The sequence below is a fragment of the Geotrypetes seraphini genome, chromosome 6, assembly GCF_902459505.1.
Source record: "Geotrypetes seraphini chromosome 6, aGeoSer1.1, whole genome shotgun sequence".
NCBI lineage: Eukaryota > Metazoa > Chordata > Amphibia > Gymnophiona > Dermophiidae > Geotrypetes > Geotrypetes seraphini.
The window spans coordinates 197664368-197687153 of NC_047089.1; the positions used below are offsets into that span (position 1 = coordinate 197664368).

The following is a 22786-nucleotide window of genomic DNA, read 5'->3' on the forward strand; positions in this document are numbered from 1 at the left end:
TGACTTGTCCATGGCCAGATCTAAGGTCCTTTACTCGATCCTCATCCTTCTTGGCCAGTCAGCTGCTTTTGATACTGTTAATCACAGCTGTCCTCGCTTCTATTCTGCAAATCTGTTCTCTCCTGGTTTGCCTCCTACCTTTCCCATTGCACCTTTAGTCTATGTGTTGGTGAGGTTTCTTCTACTACCCCGCTAGCGGTTGGCGTACCCCAGGGTTCTGTCTTAGGACCTCTTCTCTTCTCTCTCTACACCTCTTCCCTCGATGCCATGATCTCCTCCCATGGCTTCCAGTATCACCTATATGCTGATGACTCCCAGATCTACCTCTCTACACCCAAAATTTCACCTAAAGTCCAAGAAAAAGTCTGTGCCTGTTTGGCTAACATTGCTGCCTGGATGTCATGCCATCATCTGAAACAAAAAATGTCCAAGACTGAGGGACTGGTGCTTTGCTTATATTTGGCAGAAGACATCTACAAACTCCATATAAGTAGGGAGAATCTCAGAGAGGGTAAGAGCCAGAAGGCCTTGAGAATGCACAGATGCTCAAAGCCCCGCAGCAGCCCAGGAGAAAGAACCAGCGGCAGGCACTTTCAGCACCGGCGCACAGGTAAGAACAGGGCCAGTCAGTGGAGGGGAGGAGGCAATCTCGATCATGAAGGGAGAGAGCAGCGCCGGTGGCCTCAGGGGAGCAGCAAAGCCGGTCCTGTGGTGGGGTGTCAATATAGAGGACAGCAGTGGGAGAAGACAGAAGAAGGGATTTGGGTTGGGTTGGGTCGGGGGTTGGGTCAGAGAGATGTACCTATTAAGTCAGTGGAACGAATCATCCAAGTGGCCATTATGGCCTATGGGGAATTTTGCTTTGATATACGAGCACTTTGGATTACAAGCATGCTTCTGGAATGAATTATGCTCGCAAACCAAGGTACCGCTGTATTTTGCAAAAGATTCTGACAAATGAAGAGCTTTATATGAAATGCATATAACATTGCTGGCAAATTCATGTGTGTTTGGTAGCACATACAGTGGCATCACCAATTTTGTAAAATTAAATACAGAAAAAAAAATCCCAGTACACCATCACTAAGCAGCCTCTATGTATACGCACCCCTAATGAAGTCACTAAAGTTGTTATTTTTCCTCTCACATAACAAAAATAAAAACCATGATTTTAGATTTTAGCTTTTTGGCATTTGATATACTGCCCATCACTGAGATATCTGAGCACTATACAAAATTAGTACTAAAACATTCCGAAATAAAAATATACGTCAAACGAAATTGAGAATAAAATATTACCCTCTCAATCTCTCTTGTTTAATCCCTGGTAATAACAACCCCTTATATAACAGTTGCACTCACTTCAGACCACTATAAAATTGGAAATGCATGTAATGTTTGCCCACCTAAACCATACCTATGACACATCGTCATCTTTGATTTTCTGCATCCCAGGCACCTACCTGTGTAAATGGTGGATTTCTCTATGAGGAAAGACAAAGAGGCCGGGCCTCTTCAGCTTGGCGATAAGAAGGCTGAGGGGAAATACAATAAAGGTCTATAAAATACTAAGTGGAGTGGAATGGATAGACATGAATAGCTTGTTTACACTTTCCAAAAGTATAAGGATTTGGGGGGTATAGACAATAAAGTGACTGAGTAGTACATTTATAACAAATGGCAGAAAATATTTCTTTACTCAATGCATATTTAAGCTCTGGAATTCATTGCCAGAAAGTTTGGTAAAAGTTGTTAGCATAGCAGGGTTTAAAAGGGTTTGGACACGGTCCTAAAAGAAAACTCTATAAGCCATTATTAAGATAGGCTTGGAAAAATCCACTGCTTATTCCTGAGATAAGCAATATAAACTCTGTTTTACTCTTCAGAAATCCTGTCAGGTACTTGCGACATGGACTGGCCACTCACTGTTGGAAACAGGTTACTGAGCTTGATGGACTTTTGATCCATCACTGTATTGCAATGCTTTTGTACATGTACTCATTCTGCACATGTAAATGATGCTATTTGATGTGTAGACACTTTTAAAATGACTTCTTAGTGTGTCTTGTCAAACACAGCTTTCTGCAATCTCCAGTCATTATATAGTGGGAGAAATAATGGGAAACAGGCTACATTAAACATGCATATAAACCTAATAAAGTTCAGAAAATATATTCATTGGGCTTGCAAATGCTTTTCACATGTTTTCTCATGCAAGGCTACTAAAGGCACAAGCGGTACACTGCTTGTAGTAGGAGGGGGGAGAAGACAAAGAAAAATAGAAGAATGACTTTCTTGCTTTTGTATATGGGAATATTTAATATATTCACTTCACACCAAAACATCTAGATAATAGCTTACCAAGCAATGGACGCAAAGCAGATAAATTAACAAAACTGCACTCTAAAAATGGAGAAAAGACCTCAGTGTCTTAAAGGGAGCCAGAAACACTAAGCCCCCTATAGACAAGAGGGAGAATTAACGCTGTTAGTGCTTAGGGTCTTTTTTTGTTCTTTTTGGTAGTTTTGTGTTCTGATTATTTTTCTCTTTATAGCAATTTCCCTGATGAAGCTAGGTGAAACAGGGGCCCTGTTGGAAATCGCTATGAGGAGCGAATTGGGAATAGCGGTGGGGATTACTGACCGTGAAATTGATGCACACATTCCAAGCCTAAACAACTCTGCTTTTCTTTACTTTTGACCACGGTAGACTGGACGCCAAACAAATAAGTTTTTGGTTTTCTATTAAGAGATAGGATATTTATGGAGTTTTTCTGACCGAGGATGTGTCTCCTTGAGACAAACTTGTCTATACGGGGGCTTAGTGTTTCTGGCTCCCCTTAAGACACTGAGGTCTTTTCTGCATTTTTTGAGTGCAGTTTTGTTAACTTATCTGTTCTGGGTTCATTACATGGTGAGCTATTATCTGGATGTTTTGGTGTGAAGTGGTTATTTTATCCATCCAGACTTCTTTTATATTAATATTTAATATATGACATTGCTAAGTTCTACAGAACAACACCCTTCAAAATAAAATAAAAACATTCTCAACAACTGTATATTTATTATAAATGATGTCTAATGCTCCTTTGTATATAACTACGTTACACACCTGTCTGTTTCCTCCTACTTCATACTCATGAAGTAACTTAGCTGCATTCAGCTAGGTTAAGTCTTGAATTGAAAGGTATGACGGGATATAAATAAAGCTATTATTAATGGTGCATTTTGTGAGGTGCTGAATGCAGTATTCGGTACAACAAGAAGCAATTATGACAAGGTTACTCCAGGAGAAAGCATGAGCTGCTTGGTGCATGTTTATGTTTTCCAATAAAAAGTAAGATTGCATCTGGCTTCTCTAATCCAGTCTTTGCTTTATACTCACGGCTGCCTTGTATACAGCAGTTATGCAGTTTTTTTTGATTGGTAAATTAGATCTGCCTCTGAATGACCTTGGAACATAGATGCCTCATGTAACAGGTTTGGTTAGGGTTACCAGACATCCGCGAAAACCCAGACATGTCATCTTTTTAAAGGACTGTCTGAATGTCTGGACAGCTTTTTAAAAATGGGGGCATTTATCCAGGTTTAGCCGGCTCTCCTGACTCCCCCAGCTACCTCCTCTGTGGGCCTGGCTGCTGTAATTTAATCTTCGGGCAGTCAGCAGCTGCAACAATGTAAGCCTGCTGCTGCCGGCCTGGCCCGGAAGCCGCCTCTCTGCAGGTCCTGTCTATCTAGGAACAGGAAGTCGTTGCAGATAGGTGGCTTCTGGGGTAGGTCGGCAGCTGCAGGCTCACCTCATTACTGCTGCCGGCTGCCCAAAGATTAAATTATAGCAGCCAGGCTCAGGGAGGAAGTAGGTGGGAGAGTCAGGACTGGAGCAAGAGAGATTGTGACAAGCAAGACAAGCAGTGTTGGAGGAGAGAGGGGAGGGGTTTGGGGAAACAGCATGATGAGGCTGGAGAAACAGCATGAAAGAAGGGAGGGAGGGAGGCTGGAGAAACAGCATGGAAGAAGGCTGGAGAAATAGCATGAAGGGAGGGGTGGAGAAACAGCATGGAGGGAAGGAGGGCTGCATTATGGAAAGGAGAGAGTGCTGGAGAAAAGAACATGGAGTAGGGTAGTGCTGGATGGGAGAAGAGAGACAGAAATAACAGGAGAGGAAGTTGGCAGGAGGGAGGGGCACCATGGGGGTGGGGGTTAGAAAGAGTAAAACAGAAAGAAAGAAACACCCATAGGAGAGGAAGGTTGGAAGAAGAGAAAGAAAAGCACCCATGGGGAAGGAGGGTTGGAGGAAGGGTACAGAGGATGGGATGGGGACCAAGAAAATGGGTGGAGTGTGGGTGGGGCTGTGGGTGGAGAATTGGTAGGGCTGTGAGTAGAGTGTGGGTGAGGTCATATGTCCTCTGTTTTTTTGTCTTCACAAATATGGTAACCTTAGGCTTGGGAAAGCTAAGCATGACTTGTTTCTGTCAGGAGTTCTACACCCCTTATCTTTGCCATGTAGGGTCATGTGTTTATCTGTACACCTGTACCTCTCACCCCTAGGGAGACAGAGTTGAGATGCTGGAAATGGAGGGGGCAGCCTAGAGAACTGAGATATTGAACATGGGGTGACTAGAGAAACAGCAGATATTGGACATTGGAGAAGAAAGATGGTAGATGGGGATGGAAGAGAGAACGGGAATTAGTAAAAATTTAGGAAGTAGGAAGCTTGGGAAGGAGATAATGGAGGGACTGGGATAAGAGTTGAAAAACAATACATAGATGCAGTAAAAAAAAAAAAAATTAGAATTGATAACTGAATAGTAGGAAGCCATGAAAGTTGGATAGAGAAGCAGAAAAATAAATGACAAAAAAACTGAAAGAGATTAGTATTAGAGACTGATATAGGGGGAAAAGTAAAGACAGGAGGGGAGAGAAGAAATGGTAAATGGACAGGAGATCTGGAAACAAAGGTCCTTCTTTACAAAGTCATACTAGCGTTTTTAGCGCTGGTCGCTGTGGTAAGAACTTCAACGCTCATAGGAACATCTGTTCATCTACTTGACAATTCATAACAGATTCAGTTTACATACATAAGTCCAGCCCGACACAGAACTGTGTTTTGCTGTAAAGCTGCGACAAACCGAGGCTCCCCTGTCCATCTCAGTTTTCAACCGTGCCTTATCAAATTACATTGCAATCTCAGGGGAGAACACCAAAACCAGGTTTCCCAGTCTTACTCCCCCAATGGAAAAGATCCAACTGAAATGATTTTCATTTCAGTTGGATCTTTTCCATCGGGGGAGTAAGACTATGAGAAGCCCATTTTAATCTAAGGTAAATTTGCATAAAGATGTATGGGTAAAATATTTACACATCTGAATGGAGCTTTTTAAAGAGACCTTTGCTGTTCATTCAGCTGAGCAACACAGGTACATTCCCTATAGCATCTGAATACTGTTGTTATACTGGGACAAAATGAAGATCCAACAATGACCAATTTCTTCTTAAAACTATGTATTTGAAACTATGATCTAACTGTATTAATATACACTGATCTACCTATTCGAGCAACCCTATTGAATATCCTTGTTAATCTGTCCATTGTAACTTCCTGGGTAACTGGCACAAACTCTTGTAATGAATAGGTAAAGGAGGAATAGAAAAGCTGATTAATATAAAATAGCATAAAAATAGTCAGGCCCTGCCCCTGGAAACAGTCCTAGGACCTCCTTACTTTATAGGGATAAATTTTCTCTGTACAGCAATATATCTGTTTAAAGCTTCAGGATTTAGAGGTACAAGCTACTTTGTAGGTGGCACCACTGCCAACTGCAGAAGTGGTTATGAAAACTGACCCCTATGAGGTCAGTATTCAAAGTGATTTAATTATCCAGAAATGGCTCCTGGTGAATGAAATCACTTCTGATATTCAAGGCTATCTTCTGATATGCGTGTGTAGAAATTTACAGGAAAATATAATAGAGGCAACAATAGTAGTTCCATAAAGTTTAATGATAAAACAGGCTGAAGAAATTGATAACACTGAAATTTTTTTTATATTTTTTAGTTTTCCCTCGACCATGAAGAAAGGTTTCTCTTGAAACATGCATGTCGGGAGAGGTGAAGGAAAATTGAGTGATAATCCACGATAAGCTAAGTGGCTCTCTTCTTGTTAAAGTATAAGTTATAATCAAATTATAAGATTGAAGAAAATAAATAACAGGAAAAAATACATCAAAATTGGACCGATGGAGATAATAATAGCTGGAAGTTTTTAGTATCCGGTCTACTCCGAAGGTCCAGACAAAAATTTGGTTCAACAAGTCTGTATATTCATACATATTTAGAAAAAGAAGTTTATGAACAGACTTCAAGATTCCAGAGTTGAATTAAGCAATTAGAGCTATGGTGAGAACCAATTGTATTGTTGAACAATAGTGGCAATAATATATGACTGTGACACACATGCACACAACGTCATCGCGTCAACGTCCGCACCCTCCAGTCGTGGCCCTGAGTTTAGTGTGCCCACGGCTTCAAAAAGTTTGCAAGACACTGTGTTAGAGGGATAGCTTGCAGTCTGACCCCAGTTCTAGTTTCCAGGCTACATTTTATTGTATGATTTAACTTTGTTTTCCAACTTTCTAAAAAAAAAAAAAAAAAGGTAAAATGAAAACCAGCTGTAATTGGGCAAGAGTGTTTGCAGAATTTGTCTGTGTAGCATTTCAGGGAATTGATATATGAGAAAAAAAATTATACTGAAATATACTGAAAATATTTATTACATCCAAGGCTGTAATGAGGTTTACACTGCCACTTCTCTTAAGAATATATGCTTATTGACATGTGCACAAATTACTTACTAAACCCCCAAAACTTTCATTTAGTCAAAATGAGAATCAGAAGAGTAATTGTAGAACATGAGCTTTAGAAGCCTTACAGGCACCAAGAAAGACACCTAATGAACATGCTGTTTAAGGTGTCCATTTTAAACCTAGGCCCTCTTTTACAAAGGTGTGCTAAGCGTTTTAGCGCATGATTAGCGCGCACTAAACGCCAACGTATCCATAGGATAATATGCACGCGTTAGCATTTAGCGCATGCTATAAAACATAGCACCCCTTTGTAAAAGAGGGGGCTAGTTTATAAAGAAAAATAGGTGCTCACTTTTCTTTATAAATACTAGTTCAAGTGGCAAAAAAACAAAACAAAACCTTAATTTAAGGCACAATCATTTACTCCAGCAAATGCCTGTGCCTAGATAAATTGTACAGTACAAATCCCAAACTGCCAGAAGTGATGTTGGAGAAAGCGCTGAAGCCGACGCAGGCAACACATTCGTCGCTTCTCACGCCAAAGTTAAAAAAGGTACGGGGAAGGGGCTTCGGTGCGAGAGTGCAGCAGGGGGAGGAGTGGGAAGGGGGGCAGAGAGAAGGAACGGTGCCAGCACCCCAAGGAAGACCACGCCCGGGGTGGACCGCACCCCTCGTACCTCCCTTACCAAGCCACTGCTACTACGACTATCGCAATATTATTGTTACCATTAAAGGTGTTGTAGTCTTCAGAGTCCAGATTATGGAAGCCATATTTTTGTTGCAGACCATGCAACTGCTACTCAAAAAGCCAGAATGTTTCCTTACCAAATTCACTGGCGCAAAGGTGCTCGATGATTAAATCGGAGTTCATCTCATTGTCACATGGGGGGCACACAGCTGTTCCTGGTAAGAAGGGAAAGATGAATCAGATTTAAATATGAAAAAAGTGCAAATAAAGGATTTGTAGTTTGTTTCTCAATTGGGAAAGGATATGTTTATTTGGATTAAAAGAGACGTTTCACCTAAACTAATGAGAAGTTGATCTCATTACTCAAAATATATTTTCCCCCAGCAAGATGGCAAAGATGCTCCTAAAATCCATAAACCTCAGAAAGGATCCATGTTTCTCCTTCAAGATGGCTTCTTCGAGGGGATTAATGTACTAATGCACTCCCAAGGGTAACTGAGAACTGATTTTAGGAGCACCTTTGCTATCTCACTGGAGTTTGGAATTTGCTGCATAAATTGTAGTTTTTTTGTGGGGGGGGTTTAAAACCGTTGAAGAGTGTGTGCTATCAACAACCTTAGATAAGTACATCTTTCAAATATACCCCCTCCCTCCCCCCATTTACAAAACCGCCCAAGAGGTTTTTAGCGCCATCCGGCACGCTGAACACTCTGCGCTGCTCTGACAGTCATATAGTTCTTATAAGCGTCAGAGAAGCGCAGAGCATTCAGCGCACCGGCAGGTGCTAAAAGCTTCTTGCGCGGTTTTGTAAAAGGGGGCAGGGAATAAAGAACTTTAAAGTGTATTGGAATTTGCAGCTCAGTGTATGATGATAGAAACAAGGGTGCCTTACAATTGATAAAACTGATTGGGGCACAGAGTTGTTTTCTGAGCATATACAAATATTTTTTGAGGTGAATTAAAATTAAGTAATTTTATAAGATTTATGAATGATAATATATGATTTATATGTTATTATTAATAGTAATCACATTAGTGGCAAAAAAAAAAAAAATGAGCAGAAAACCCCCCACAAAGGACCTGTTTTACAAAGTCGCGCTAGGGGCTGCCGCATGGCAACAGCCCCGAAGCCCTTTAAATATCTATGGGCTTCGGGGCTATTACCGCGCAGCAGCCACTAGCGCGGCTTTGTAAAACAGGCCCAAAATGTTGGAGTCCTTTTACTAAGCTATGGCAAAAAGTGGTCTTAATACACCCTTTTGAGGATCTTTTCCATGCACTATGGCCACTTTTTTGTGGCTGGAAAATAGTTGATTTTCTATTTTCCAATTTAGGGAAGAATTCATTAAGGGCACTAACTGATTTAGCACATGCTAATGATTAGCACATGCTAACAGCTAAGAATATAATGGGCATCTTAGTTTAGTAAATGCTAATCAGTTAGTAATCCTTGATGAATTCCCTCCTTAATGACACATGGGTCCTTGCCACTGCCTATTTTGTAAACGGTAAGGATTCATGAGTTAATCCTATACTTATTAGCATTCCCACACCCACTCTCCACTCCTGAGACACATAGAGAGGCATTTTTGATAGGACATCTAAGTCTAATTTGGACATTTTGGAAAAAATGTCCAGAAATCCAGTAGAGAAATGCCTATTTTCAAAACAGCCAGACGTCTATCTTTTATTTTTGAAAATGACCTGTGTAGACATTTTGGTCCTTAGTATGTCTATCTTTTTGGCCATTTTTTAAAAATAAAAATGTTCACATGAAAACCACAGAAGACGTACCCAACTACCTTGTCTGATCGCAGCAGGGGAATCCCCATCAGCTGAGCCGGTTTTGGTGCAGTCCTGCCAGCTTGATGATGTTGGATTCACCTGCGAATCGGCAGGGAGAAAAAAAAATTTATCTCCCCCTCCTGCCCTCACAACCACTGATCCCCTACACTCCTCCCCCTGACATCCCCCAGATATCTCCCCAACATGGCCAAACCCTCCGATATCCCCCACCCAACATTGCCCCATGTCTGGAACCCCCAACATCCCCCTGACATCCCAAGAACCCTCAACATATCCCCCCCACGTCCCCCCACATTCCTAGATCCCCAACATCCCCCAACACCCCCATACCTTCGGCCGAAAAATCGGCAGGAGGGAAGCCCATTTCCTCCTGCCTATAGGGCCATGTGCTCAGAATGATAGGACTTCCCCCTCCCAATGCATCTTGGGATACAGTAGGAGGGGCCTAATGCCCTGATTGGCTCAAAATAATGAACACTGCACCACTTGCCCCCCAACCATTTCCAGGGAACTGTTTAAGATTTAACATCAAAACAGGGAAAAGAGGCAATCCACTTCTGGAACAAACTACATAGAATGAACAAGAAAAATCAATACCCCTGCTAAAGCCAGGCTACTAACTACATTCTTCCAGCATGATTGCATGTTTCATCACATCTATGGTTGCCATCTAAGATCTTATTCCTAGGTCTCTTTTCTTTTTTCTCCCTACTGTTGTCTTTTTGGGGGAAAGGGGGATAAGACTGACATTTTTCGTTTATTTTTTAACTCCCCTCCCCTTGTCTTCCCTTTCAATTGTTTACAGTTGTCATAAGAGCTAAAAAATAAACAGAGCAGACATCAAATGGCCTCACTTTGGTTTTTCTGAGACCACCTGTCATGATGTGTTATGGATAGGAAGTGGGTATACTCTGAAAAAGGAATGCCGTTTATACCTGATATATTAATCTAAAGTTAATAAGTTTGTGGGGGTTTTGATACAAACCTCAAAAATCAAAATGAGTGCATATTAAGTTGCATTGACTTCAATTTCTCTATAAATTGGTTAGTAGAGTGTTTTAAATGCACACTATATATACTGTCCATAAAAACGAAGTTTGTCATGTCCATTTGTTCACAAATATTTTGCTATGCATGATACGAGTTTCCAATTTCTTTACACTTATTTTAACACATTTTTATACCCCTTCTTTGCTTAGTACACAGCCAGAGGTACAGCTTTGGTTGGCACATTATACGAAGGGGGTGCAGAAAAGTTCTCAGCCCAGCCAAGAAGAGAATGACGTGGATATGGTTCAATCAATGATCTGAAACAATGTCAGAACACAGAATTTTGTTTCTGCAAATTGGCATGTAACGAAATAAGATAACACTCTTTTCAGCTACAGTGGCAAAATAACGCTCAGACCTTAGGAAGTTGGTTGGTTGGGCTGAGAACTTTTTAGCACCTCCTAGTAACAATGGAATTAATCTGCCTTGTACCACCTGATCTCTCTCAAGTAACAATAATATCTGCTATAGTACTTTGCACATTTACGGCACTATAAGAAATAATGGATCTAGTTTCACAAAAAATCTAGAAGGGTCAGTGACCTGCTTAAGGTCACAAAGTACACAGTGGACAGAGGAAATTAACCAGAGTCTCTGCCAACAAGAAACCCTGGCAAAGATCTGAAAAAAAAAACTTGCAAACTAATGCAAATATACTGAGTCACATTCAGTGGCGTAGTAAGGGTAGAAGGCCCCCGGGATGGTGGCACCCCCCTGCGCCTCTGCACCCTCTTCTCTGTACCCCTACTCCTTCTGCACCCCCCTCCGCTCCTTTATACCACCCCTATTCCATACTTGCATTCTCCCCGTACCTCTAAATCTTTGCCAGCACGAGTGGCTTCTATAGCATGCTCCTCATGCCAGCACTGGATTTCCCTCTGACATCACTTCCTGTGACCTGGAAGTGATTCAGAGGGGAACCAGGCTAGCACAAGCAACAGGCAGAAGTTCATCATGCTAGAAAAGATAATACAGAGGTACGGGGTGGGTAGGGATGGAGCAAGCATGGCGTGGGGAGAGGTGCCAGCGCCCCCACCGACTCGGTGCCCGGGGCAGTCCATACCCCCCCCCTTACTACACCACTTTCAACGCTATGTACTACCAGCTGTTTCCTTTTAAAACAATGGTCTTCTATATTTTCACTCAGCCATTTAGAAGGCAAGTCTATCAATGGCACATGCAGGAGGACAGTGTGGCGCAGTGGTTAGTGCTACAGCCTCAGCACCCTGAGGTTGTGGGTTCAAACCCTGCACTGCTCCTTGTGACCCTGGGCAAGTCACTTAATCCTCCACTACTCCAGGTACATTAGATAGCTTATGAGTCTATCAGCACAGATAGGGAATATGCTTGAAGTACCTCTATGTAAACTGCTTTGGGTGTTGTTGTATAACTACTAAAAGGCAGCATATAAGTCCCTTTCCCTTGCATGTGTCAGTGCCACCCTAACTGGTAGATACACACCACAATGCACTATGCATAACTCTATAAAGTCGTGCCTAAGTGCTGTGGCACATAACTGCAAGGGGGCATACACATGTGCATGGTACCAAGCAATGCACATAACATATAAAATACTATCAGTTGTGGGCATTGCATGGCACACTTAGGAGTGCCCACTTACACCACCCATTGGCCTGGCTTAAGTGATAGCACCTAGCTTCTCACACAACAAAGTGGGTTATATGGTCTTCTATAACATCTTAGGCATGTTTAAGTACCATTCTAGAATTGGCACTCAATGCACTCCATTGTGACACCTCATTTGAGGGGCCAAATTGCAATATTACTTCCTTACTGCCAAGATTATGCTTACTGTGATGCGGGAGTGTCCCAGTTCAGCCATCAAGACTTCACAACAGGTGTGGATTTCAGAGATAACTGATATAAGAATAGCCTTACTGGACCAATCCTCCATCTATCCCAGTATCCCGTCTTCACAGAGGCCAATCCAAGTCACAAGTACCTGGCAAACCCCCGGGGTTGTTTTATGCAAATATCTATTAAGACTTCTTTTGGATATGTTAATCAATTAGCGATGGATCTATTTCAGTAGTCTCTACCGCCCATCAAATCTCATCCTAATAAATATCTTACCACCACCCCCCCCCCCCCCCCCCATTTTTATCAAGCTGCGCTAGAGGTTTTTAGCACGGGCTGGCGAGGTAAATATTCCGACGCTCGTAGGAATTCTGTGAGCATCAGAACACTTATCTCAACAGCCCCTGCTAAAATCCTCTTGCGCAGCTTGATAAAAGGGGCTGTTAATTATTAACACACAGACAAACATAAAGTATATGATAGATATGACCAATGGTCCTTGACTCTATACTAACAAAGCCATGCTTACATTTTAAAAAAAATGTTATTGTAACCTAAAATGCAAGTTGGCAATAAAATAAATCCAAGAATGTTAAATATAGTTATATTATGACAAATTTGTTGAATGTGCCAGGTAAAAAAACCTTGAATTTTAAACTGCCTTTGATTTTATTTAATTAAAGTGCAAAATTGTTATGTCTACAGCTCAAAATGAGAAAATGGAATACAGAATAATTGAGGGTCAAGCTTACTGTATCCAGCCAGCTCATAATATTTTACCTTGGCCTCTAAGACTGCTAGGAAACTCTAAGAAAATCCCAAACACAGCAGTTCTTTCAAAGAGACCACACAAATACTGTTAGATAGAGCAGCAAGTCATTAACAGAGAGAAATGTTACCATTTGAGAAAATGTTTTTAGAAAATGAAAAAAATGGAACTTGGCATTCATGGAATGAGTTCCAATCTACCCACATGCTGAAGAAGGGCCAGAAATAAACTCTGCAAAGTAGGTCAGGGATATCACTAAACTCTTCCTTAATTCATGCAGAGTTACTTTGGACCAAAACCTACAGGACCAGATATCAGACATTAAGATGGCCTTCAGCTTCCTTCCACAAAGTCATTTTCTTACAGCCTTAAAATCTAGATCCATCTTACTATGTAGTAACTAAATAGTACATAATAATACTTATGTTCATTCAGGGCTGTCCTTAAATGAGCGACAGGGGAGGCTGCATAGGGCTCTGTGCATCTAGAGGCCACCATGGGCTTTATGGTGGGTGGGAGGCATTTCTTTCTCCCTGGATTTCTTAGCTGTTGTTGCAATTCTCCTCAGTTCAGAGATATCTCTCTCTGTGTGCTTGAACCCTACCCGCTCAGTTCAGCATCTCCCCCCTTTCTCGATCCCCATCTACCTTAAAATTGATCTCTCTGCCTGCAGTTTGCTCCAGAGCCTTCTCTATGACCTGTTCTGCTCCTTCTGATACAACTTCCAGTTTTCCCAGGGATAAAGCAGATGAAAAGGAAGGCTCCAAAGCAGATCACAGGCAGAGAAACAGTGTAAAGCAGATATGGATTTGAGAGAGAAGGGGAGATGCTGAATCATGCAGGCGAAGAGAGGTGCCTACCAAGCTGGTCTGCACAGGCCCCTTCAAGAGCTAAGGCCAGCCCTGCATTTATTCCAAATTCTAGAAAATTCACACACTTCAGTTCTGTTCACGATATAATATCGCAGACCACTACGGTAAAAGCTCCAATGCTCGTAGTATTCCTATGAGCATCGGAGCTTTTACCACAGCGACCCTCGATAAAAAACCCTAACACAGCTTGATAAAAGGGGGCCTATATTTGTTGAAAATTCACGGTTAGCTATTAGATGCCTACGTTGTGCAGTTTAGCTGGCTAGCTGTTAGGAGAGTCTTCAGGCAAATCAAGCAAGAAATTGCTAGATTTGGAGCACTGTTCAGTGATAAAATTTCTCACAAAAGAAGGGAAAAAGCCAAAGGAGATCCATAAATGTGTGATTGCAGTAAAATTTTGGAGCAAGCAATTTAAGTGGGGTAGAGAGTCCATTGAAGGTGTCCCTCACATTGGACAGCCCGTGGAAGCAACTTCTACAGAAATGTGTAAGAAAGTCAGATTTAATTTTGTTAGACAGACAAATTCAGGTTTCCCGAATAGCTGAAAAAATGAGCATCTCAGCAGGTACAGTTTGGAAAACAATTCATGAAAAGTTAGGCATGCCCAAGGTTACTGCACGATGGTTTCCAAGAATGCTGACACTATGTCAGAAGGCCAGAAAGCTCCAGTGCTGTCAGGAGAACTTGGAGATGCTACGTGAAGAACAAGTGAATTTTTGTCATCGATTGGTGATTGGAGATGAAACCTGGGTCTATCACAAAGATCCTGAATCCAAAATGGAGTCAATGAAGTGGAAGCACAAGTCATCCCCCACCCCACAAAAGTTCAAGACAGAAAAATATGCAGGCAAAATCATGGCAACTGTCTTCTGGGATGATGAAGGACTTTTACTTCTGAAGTTCATGCCATGCAAGACAACCATAACCGTGGAGAGTTATGCCAACACAATGATCGCTTTGTGGGACTCAATCAAGGAGAAAAGACGAGGAGAACTCACAGTAGATGTGCTGCTTCTTCATGACAATGTGTAAGTACACCCATCACAACAATCACAGGCAACCATCTGAGAATGTGGGTTTCAGCAACTGAACCATCCACCCTACAGTCCTGACCTGGTCCCCTCAGATTATTTCCTGTTCTGAGTTTTGAAGAAATCTCTCCATGGACAGTGGTTTTCAAGTGATGAAGACATCAAGGAAGCTGTGATGTCCTGGTTTGAAGGTCAAACAGAAGAATTATTTTCAAAGGTGTAAAGTCATTGCAGGAAAAGTGGATGAAGTGGATGGAGCTATCAGGGAACTATATTAAAAAATAAAACAAAAATTTTTGAAAACTTTTCTTTCCTACTGAGATAGATAAATTATTGAACACCCCTCATAACGGTCCATATACCCAACATGTTTTGGCACTTAGGCCCTGATTCTATAAAGTCCACCTAAAGTTAGCGCCAATTTCAGCCCTTAATTTAATTGAGCAATAGGCTTAATTGGTGCCTATATTGGCACTCAACACCTCACAATCAGCTTTAATTGAACTTAATTGAAAGTTAGGTGTCTAACTCGAAAAAATTCTATAACAAGTAGAGGTATCCATACCCTGACATAAACTTAAAGCAAGCCCTGGGAGAGGGGTAGGATAAATATTATTACAATAATCTTAAAATAGCACACCTAAATTTTTGGCATACAAAAGTGGCATTGCGCTAATATACTATAACAATTTAGGGGTGCCTTTGAGCTGTTATAGAATTGGTACAAAGCACGCCCCTTTATGACATTTAAAATGAAGTATCAGTTTATAGAATTGACCCACATGTATTTGTCTAAAGGGCCCTGTAGCAATTCATGACAAGCAGCCTAATTTGATTCCTCTTACTTTGCATCCTGTTCCTTTGGTGAGTATGGGTTATGGATCCTAGTAGAACGTCTCAACCTTTGCTTTCCTCAACAAGTTTAGGGTCACAGATGAATAGCTAAGAAAGCCACTATCCAAAGCTCTAGCTCAGGGGTAGGGAACTCCGGTCCTCGAGAGCTGTATTCCAGTCGGGTTTTCAGGATTTCCCCAATGAATATGCATGAGATCTATTTGCATGCACTGCTTTCAATGCATATTCATTGGGGAAATCCTGAAAACCCGACTGGAATACGGCTCTTGAGGACCGGAGTTCCCTACCCCTGCTGTCTAGCTAAAGATGGTCACTGTGTTAGCTGGTCCAGATACAGGGAGGTGTTAGGGGGTTTGTGTGTTGAAGTCAGTGGTGAACTGAAAATTTAGGATTCGTGTTGACCGTTATTTCCAGGGTCTACTTTAAATGTGCCTGCCTAACCTTCAAGATCCTCCACGGTATCCTTCCTCCTTTTATCCCTCTATCCTGGAATTCCTCAAATCCAACCTCCACTAGATCCACTCAAAAATTAAAACTATCCTACCCCTCCTTAAAAGGCATCTCCCTTGTTGGTAAACTTGGCTCTTCCCTCCCTTTCAGAATCACTCAGCTCTGGAACAGTCTCCCTTCCCCTCTCCGCAATTTGAGCCCCCTTCTACCATTCCGTAAGCATCTGAAGACCTGGCTCTTCTCCAGAACGTAACCCCGTCCCGCTCCTGGCACTCTCACACCAACCTCTCTTCTCTCATACTTATATAATTCCACTGGAGTTCCGTTCCTTCCCTAACCATGTAAACCGTGTCGAGCTCCATCTGCGGAGATGATGCGGTATATAAACCCAAGATTTAGATTAGATTAGATTAGATCATCTTTAGTGGCTGACTTTCAAAATGCATCTAATGTATGGTAGAAATGCATCCATGAATGTATGGTAGAAAACTAATCACATAGTAAAAAAAAACCAACTGTTCAGTTCATCTTTGGCTTTCTCTAAAGTAAAATAATTAGGTAATATGCTGTTAAGTGATGAATGAAATCTGAGACAACACAGCTTGAACTTTGAAATCCATTTCCCCTCCAGCAGTAAGTAGAAGTTTAGACACGCGTACAAATGCTAAAGCCATACAGAAGCACCTAAACTATTCTCCAAAATCTTGTATTTCATGGTTTTACTTTTGAAAAGGAAGAAGCACAAATTATTTTCAAATTATCACTTTGTTTAATAAACCAAGCACACAATCATGTAATGGCCCTATTTGCTTGTAATTGTAAACACGTGCTGTGTTCTGTTAAAAGTAAAGGCACACAGTGACTCAGCCAATTTTACTGTAAATCTCTTGGCACTGTCCATCCCTTTCAAGCATCTCTTATTAAAATTACATTCCTTGTTAATGCAAACTTTTGATCACATCTGTGTATTTAAGGGCTTAAAAAAATGAACAGAAAATGAATGGCCATTCCCTAGGAACTGCAACCATTGTTTGCAATAGACGTGGAAGGGCATTTTCGATAGGACAGCTAAGTCTAATTTGGACATTTTGAAAAAAACATTCAGAAATCCAGTAGAGAAAATGTCCATTTTCAAAACAGCCAGATGCCTTTCTTTTATTTTTGAAAATAACCTATGTAGATGTTTTAGTCCTTAGTATGTCTATTTTTTTTGGTCATTTTCAAAAATAAAAATGGCCACATGAAAAATGCATAAACCAAACTACCTTGTCTGATCGTGACAGGAAAATACCCATCAGCTCAGCTGGTTTCGGTGCAATCCTGCTGACACAGATGATGGTGGATTTCCCTGTCAGGATCAGTTGAATCAGCAGGGAGAAAAAAAATTTGTCTCTCCCTCCCTCACACCCACCGATCCCCTACACCCTTCCCCCTGACATCTCCCCCATCCCCTGACATCTCTTCATAACCCCTGACAACCCCTGTACTTTCGGATGACAAATCAACAGGAGGAAAGCCCACTCCCTTCTGCCTATAGGGCCACGTGCTTAGATGACAGGCCTTCCCCCTCCCATTGCATCTTGGGATGCAGTGGGAGGGGTCTAATGCCCTGATTGGCACATAATTGAGAAGATACGGGGGTTGTTGGGGGATGTGGGGAGATGTCAGTTGATGTGGGGAGATGTTGGATGATGTAGGGAAATGTTGGGTGGATGTGGAGAGATGTCAGGGGATGTAGGGAGATGGGGGATGTGGGAGATGTCGGAGGATATCCTAATTGGATGGTGGGAGGAGGTTGTGACTACTGGAGGAGTAAGGGGGGTCATGCCTTAAACCCTCCAGTGGTTTTCTTGTCAGTTTGGTCACCTTTTGGGACACTTAGACCTGTTTTACTTTGGTTTAAGTCCCGGCATGTAAGTTCCACTTAGGATGTCCTGGAAAAGCTATGAGCCAGACCTGATGGACACTGCCTCTTGCTTGGTGAACCCACCATATTGGGGGTGCTGATGGTGAATGTAGTGGCATTTCTAGTCGATAGCATGCTGATATCAGACGTCAGTTATTGTGAGACAGAAACTGTCGGGACCTGCTTCTTATGATGTGGTCCTGACAATACCTGGCACAGTGGTTAAAGCTACAGCCTCAGCACCCTGGGATTGTGGGTTTAAACCCCTGCTGCTCCTTGTGATCCTGAGCAAGTCACCTAATCCCCACCCCCACCCCCACCCCACCCATTGCTCCAGGTACATTAGATAGATAGTGATCCCACCAGGACAGACAGGGAAAAATGCTTGAGTACCTGAATAAATTTATGTAAACCGTTTTGAACTCTCCTGGGAGAATGGTATAGAAAATTAAATAATAAATGCTGTGCAGGGCATTTTTAATATTGTGTCCTTGGTTCACTGTTCCTGCAGAAAACATAGCTTCCATTTGTGCTGCTCCGTCAAAAAGCAGTTTTGTTCCATCAATCTCTCATGTGCCTCCAGCAAATAATGCCTCCTAAAACGCTATCATAGTTCACCGCTGCATCATAATAAGCATAGGGAGGGAAATAAGCCTCTACCACAACATGCTTGTCTTTGGATGGGCTCAAGAGCTGGGGGGTCCATAGGTGACACTTTCTGAGCTAGGTCCTAGTGCCTGAGGTGTATCGTCCTCTTTCATATTCTGCCCTTCAGTCTTCCCACTGCCTCCTCCTTCTCTTCTTCCTCTTCTTGTTCTCTCTGGCAATATGAAAACCTGGGTCCCACATGTATTTTGATATACAAATTCCTATATATTCCTCTGATGCAGTGTTTTATCCTAGTAGGGTTGCATGGTATATTGGCCTGGATTCTGTAGCCGGTGCCTTTGTCAGCAGCCGCCGATCTTGGGTGTCAATCCACGCAATGGCACCAGGTATAGAGCCGCGCCTCTGGCAAAAGTAGGCATTGGACATGTAGACCAGGGTTTTCCAGGCCCACATTTCCAGTGCCTACCTTTGATGTGAATCTGTAGGTGCTTTAGGCTAGCTAACACCACTTCTGGTGTTAGCCACGCCCACAGTGTTAGGCAGCTTAAAGCACCTACGGAGGTGCGATTCCAGTGCCAAATTTTTAGGAGCCATTAGGTGCCTTGAAACTCAGTTAAAAACGTCATTTAAACAGAGAATCCGTGCCATTGTGTCTTTGCACTGTAATGATATGAACAAGGACTATGGGAAATTTACATTATAAGGGTCCCAGGTGCCATTCATGTGCTTAGTGACTCCTGTAAGTGCAAGCCAAATGGAGATAGAGAAGTCATTATGCCTTGGTAGTTTCTTCCTGATTTGCCTTCACACCTAACTGATGCCTGCATGAGAAGGGAGCCTCTGTTCATGCTGAAAAAAGGTTCCAGCAGTGCAGGATGCCCAGAATCATTAGGAGGTCCCGCTCCTCACTGAAAAAAAAAATCTCACTCCTCTAAAAGTGGTAAATAAATCCTAATAAATAAAACTAAATATAGGGGGTGTGGAACCTGAACATCATGGCTTCATGCAGCTCATGCTGATATTCCAGAAGCCATATAGTGGTGGATGTCATTAGGCATCTCTGGTCAAAAACAAAACCCTAAATGCAAGGTTATGCATGTAGGGAAAAAGAACCCGATGTTTAGCTACAAAATGGGGGGATCATTGCTAGGGGTGAGCAACCTTGAAAAGGACCTGGGGGTGATGGTGGACACAACACTGAAAGCATCAGCACAGTGTGCAACAGCCTCAAAGAAAGCAAACAGAATGCTGGGTATCATTAAAAAGGGTATCACAACCAGGACGAAGGAAGTCATCATGCCGCTGTATCGTGCAATGGTGCGTCCAAATCTGGAGTACTGTGTCCAGTACTGGTCGCCGTACCTCAAGAAGGACATAGCAGTACTTGAGGGGGTCCAGAGAAGAGCGACTAATCTGATAAAAGGTATAGAAAACTTCTCATACGCTAACAGGTTGAAAATGCTGGGGCTGTTCTCCCTAGAAAAGCGGAGACTTAGAGGAGACATGATAGAAACCTTCAAAATCCTGAGGGGCATAGAGAAGGTAGACAGGAACAGATTCTTCAGACTGTGGGGAACCACAAGTACAAGGGGGTCACTCGGAGAAACTGAGAGGGGACAGGTTTAGAACACATGCTAGGAAGTTCTTTTTTACCCAGAGGGTGGTTGACACATGGAACGCACTTCCGGAGGTTGTGATAGGCCAGAGCACATTACAGGAATTCAAGGAAGGTTTAGATAGGTTCCTAAAGGAGAAGGGGATTGAGGGGTACAGATAGAAGTAGAGGTAGGTTATAGAAATGGTCAGGAACCACTTCACAGGTCATAGACCTGATGGGCCGCCGCGGGAGCGGACCGCTGGGCGCGATGGACCTCTGGTCTGACCCAGTGGAGGCAACTTCTTATGTTCTTAGGGGTGTCCAACCTGTGGCCCGAGGGCCGCATGCGGCCCCGTGAAGTATTTTGTGCAGCCCCAGTTGAGGGCGATGCAGTGCTTTCCTCTGCTGCCCCTGGGTGTTTACCGTCTTGCCGGCTCCCCCATCTGTCTTGCTGCAGCGTTTGCATTTTTGTGCGGCCCCAGAACCATTTATTTCGGTCAATGCGGCCCAGGGAAGCCAAAAGGTTGGACACCCCTGCCCTAAATATACCAAACCCAAATTCACAGAATACCACAAAATATTTGGTAAAAAAATATATAATGCATGTGGAAAGAAAAGTGAAAAAGCCAGTAAGCTCAAACACTCACCACCCTCCTCTTTTACTAAGGTACGCTAACCTATTAGTGCGTGCATACTGATTTAGCGCACGCTAAACGCTAACGTGTTCATTATATTCTATGGACGCATTAACGGTTAGCGCACCTTAGTAAAAGAGGGGGTAAATCTAGAGCAGGGGTGTCCAATGTCGGTCCTCGAGGGCCGCAATCCAGTCGGGTTTTCAGGATTTCCCCAATGAATATGCATTGAAAGCAGTGCATGCACATAGATCTCATGCATATTCATTGGGGAAATCCTGAAAACCCGACTGGATTGCGGCCCTCGAGGACCGACATTGGACACCCCTGATCTAGAGAGAAGGGAAATATTGCACAAATATTTCCACAGAATATGTGTTAATAAAGTGAAAGAGGAAGACCTCCGTGTGCAAAATAATGCTAATTAATGTAAAAAGTAAAGTGAAAAAATAAATAATAAACACACTTGTTTTCATATTCCCCCTTCTTTTTTTCTATACTCATTCCAATTTTTCTTTTCATTGCTCACAAGCTTCTTCCAAAACAGTAAACCCCCCCCCCTTTTACTAAGGTGCACTAACCGATTAGCGCGCTAATCGAATTAGCACACGTTAATCGAATTAGTACGCGCTAAACGCTAACGCATCCATAGATTAACATGCACATGTTAGCATTTAGCACGTGCTAGTGAAAGCACATTAGTAAAAGAGGGCCTAAGAATCCAAGTTCAAATTTCACTTATCTGAGTCCAAAGGAAACATTCACTGCCCGACAGAACTCTGTTTCCTATCTTCTTCAGGAGCAGGAAGTCCTATACAGCTTACACAGTGCATGCAATTTATTCTTCAACATGTACTTGTGGGAGCTGCCTTCAGTTCCAAATGGCTTTTTTTTAACACTTTTGTGATTTTTTTTGTATGATGGCTACAGTGGCCCTTATGGATGTGTAAGGACTTGTATTTATAGTTGTCTGATTGTTTAACTGTTGTACATCCTTTTTTTTTTGGGGGGGGGGCGGGGGATGGAGATGTGTACAAGGTGATTTTGCACCACTCTTAGCTGTACACATCTCTGTTTCTGAAATGTGCTTCCTGGACCACATGTCTCAGTTTGGATGTTTTTCTTGGGTTCCTTTCTAAAATGCTGCTACCCTGCCAATATTGAGATGTATTTCTTTTATATGTAATCAGAAAATTACTGAATTAGAGAACAGAAGACTTAAAACAATGGATTTAGCCATGTTCTGCACTAAAAAAAAATGTCATTGCTGCAGATATATGCTGAATATTCTAGTCTGATGTCTCTCTCACATACTGTATAGACTTTCTTAGCAGTCTAGTGGAAGTGAAAACAGAAGCCGATATTAAGAGGCCTATGTACATCCTAAGGTAGCATCATAAATGCTTTGAGATAGTTCTCAAACAATGATGCATTTGGTAGTTTGAGGTGATATTTCCCTGAGAAATTACTGTCCTACAAATCTCATAATGCACTCGGATGGAAGTTCAAAAAAACCAGGAATGGCTAAATGTGTCAAAACCCTCTCCCCGAAAGAAGGTCTCATTACATTTTTTTTTTAAGCAGAGAGTCTAAAATGGAAATAACAGAGATACCAAGTTACCCAGTTTCAGGATGGACATTATAGGACAGTCCTGGATTTCTTACTACCCTATCCTGGTGCATTATTGGACTTCTAGCACTGATTTCAATTAACAGGATCAGGCACTACAAATCTCACACTGATTTGTGAATGTACATTTAAAACCAGGCCTGGCTGAAAAGGCTCCAGCCTGGAACTAGGTAATGTGGCATCTAAAATAAATCACATCAGTGTTTGAGCAGCACTGCAAAACTACTGTTCTGAGTCATGAAATATTATTTTTTAAAAGGTATAAAAA

General features: G+C 42.2%; 1 protein-coding gene across 1 annotated transcript in view; it reads right to left on the minus strand.

The window, feature by feature from the left end:
* SFRP1 (secreted frizzled related protein 1) overlaps positions 1-22786 on the minus strand; it is a 107011-nt gene that overhangs the window by 78664 nt on the left and 5561 nt on the right. The window contains exon 2 of the mRNA XM_033948583.1: positions 7628-7705. Coding sequence (XP_033804474.1) covers positions 7628-7705 — 78 coding nt within the window. The remainder of the gene's footprint in view (positions 1-7627; positions 7706-22786) is intronic.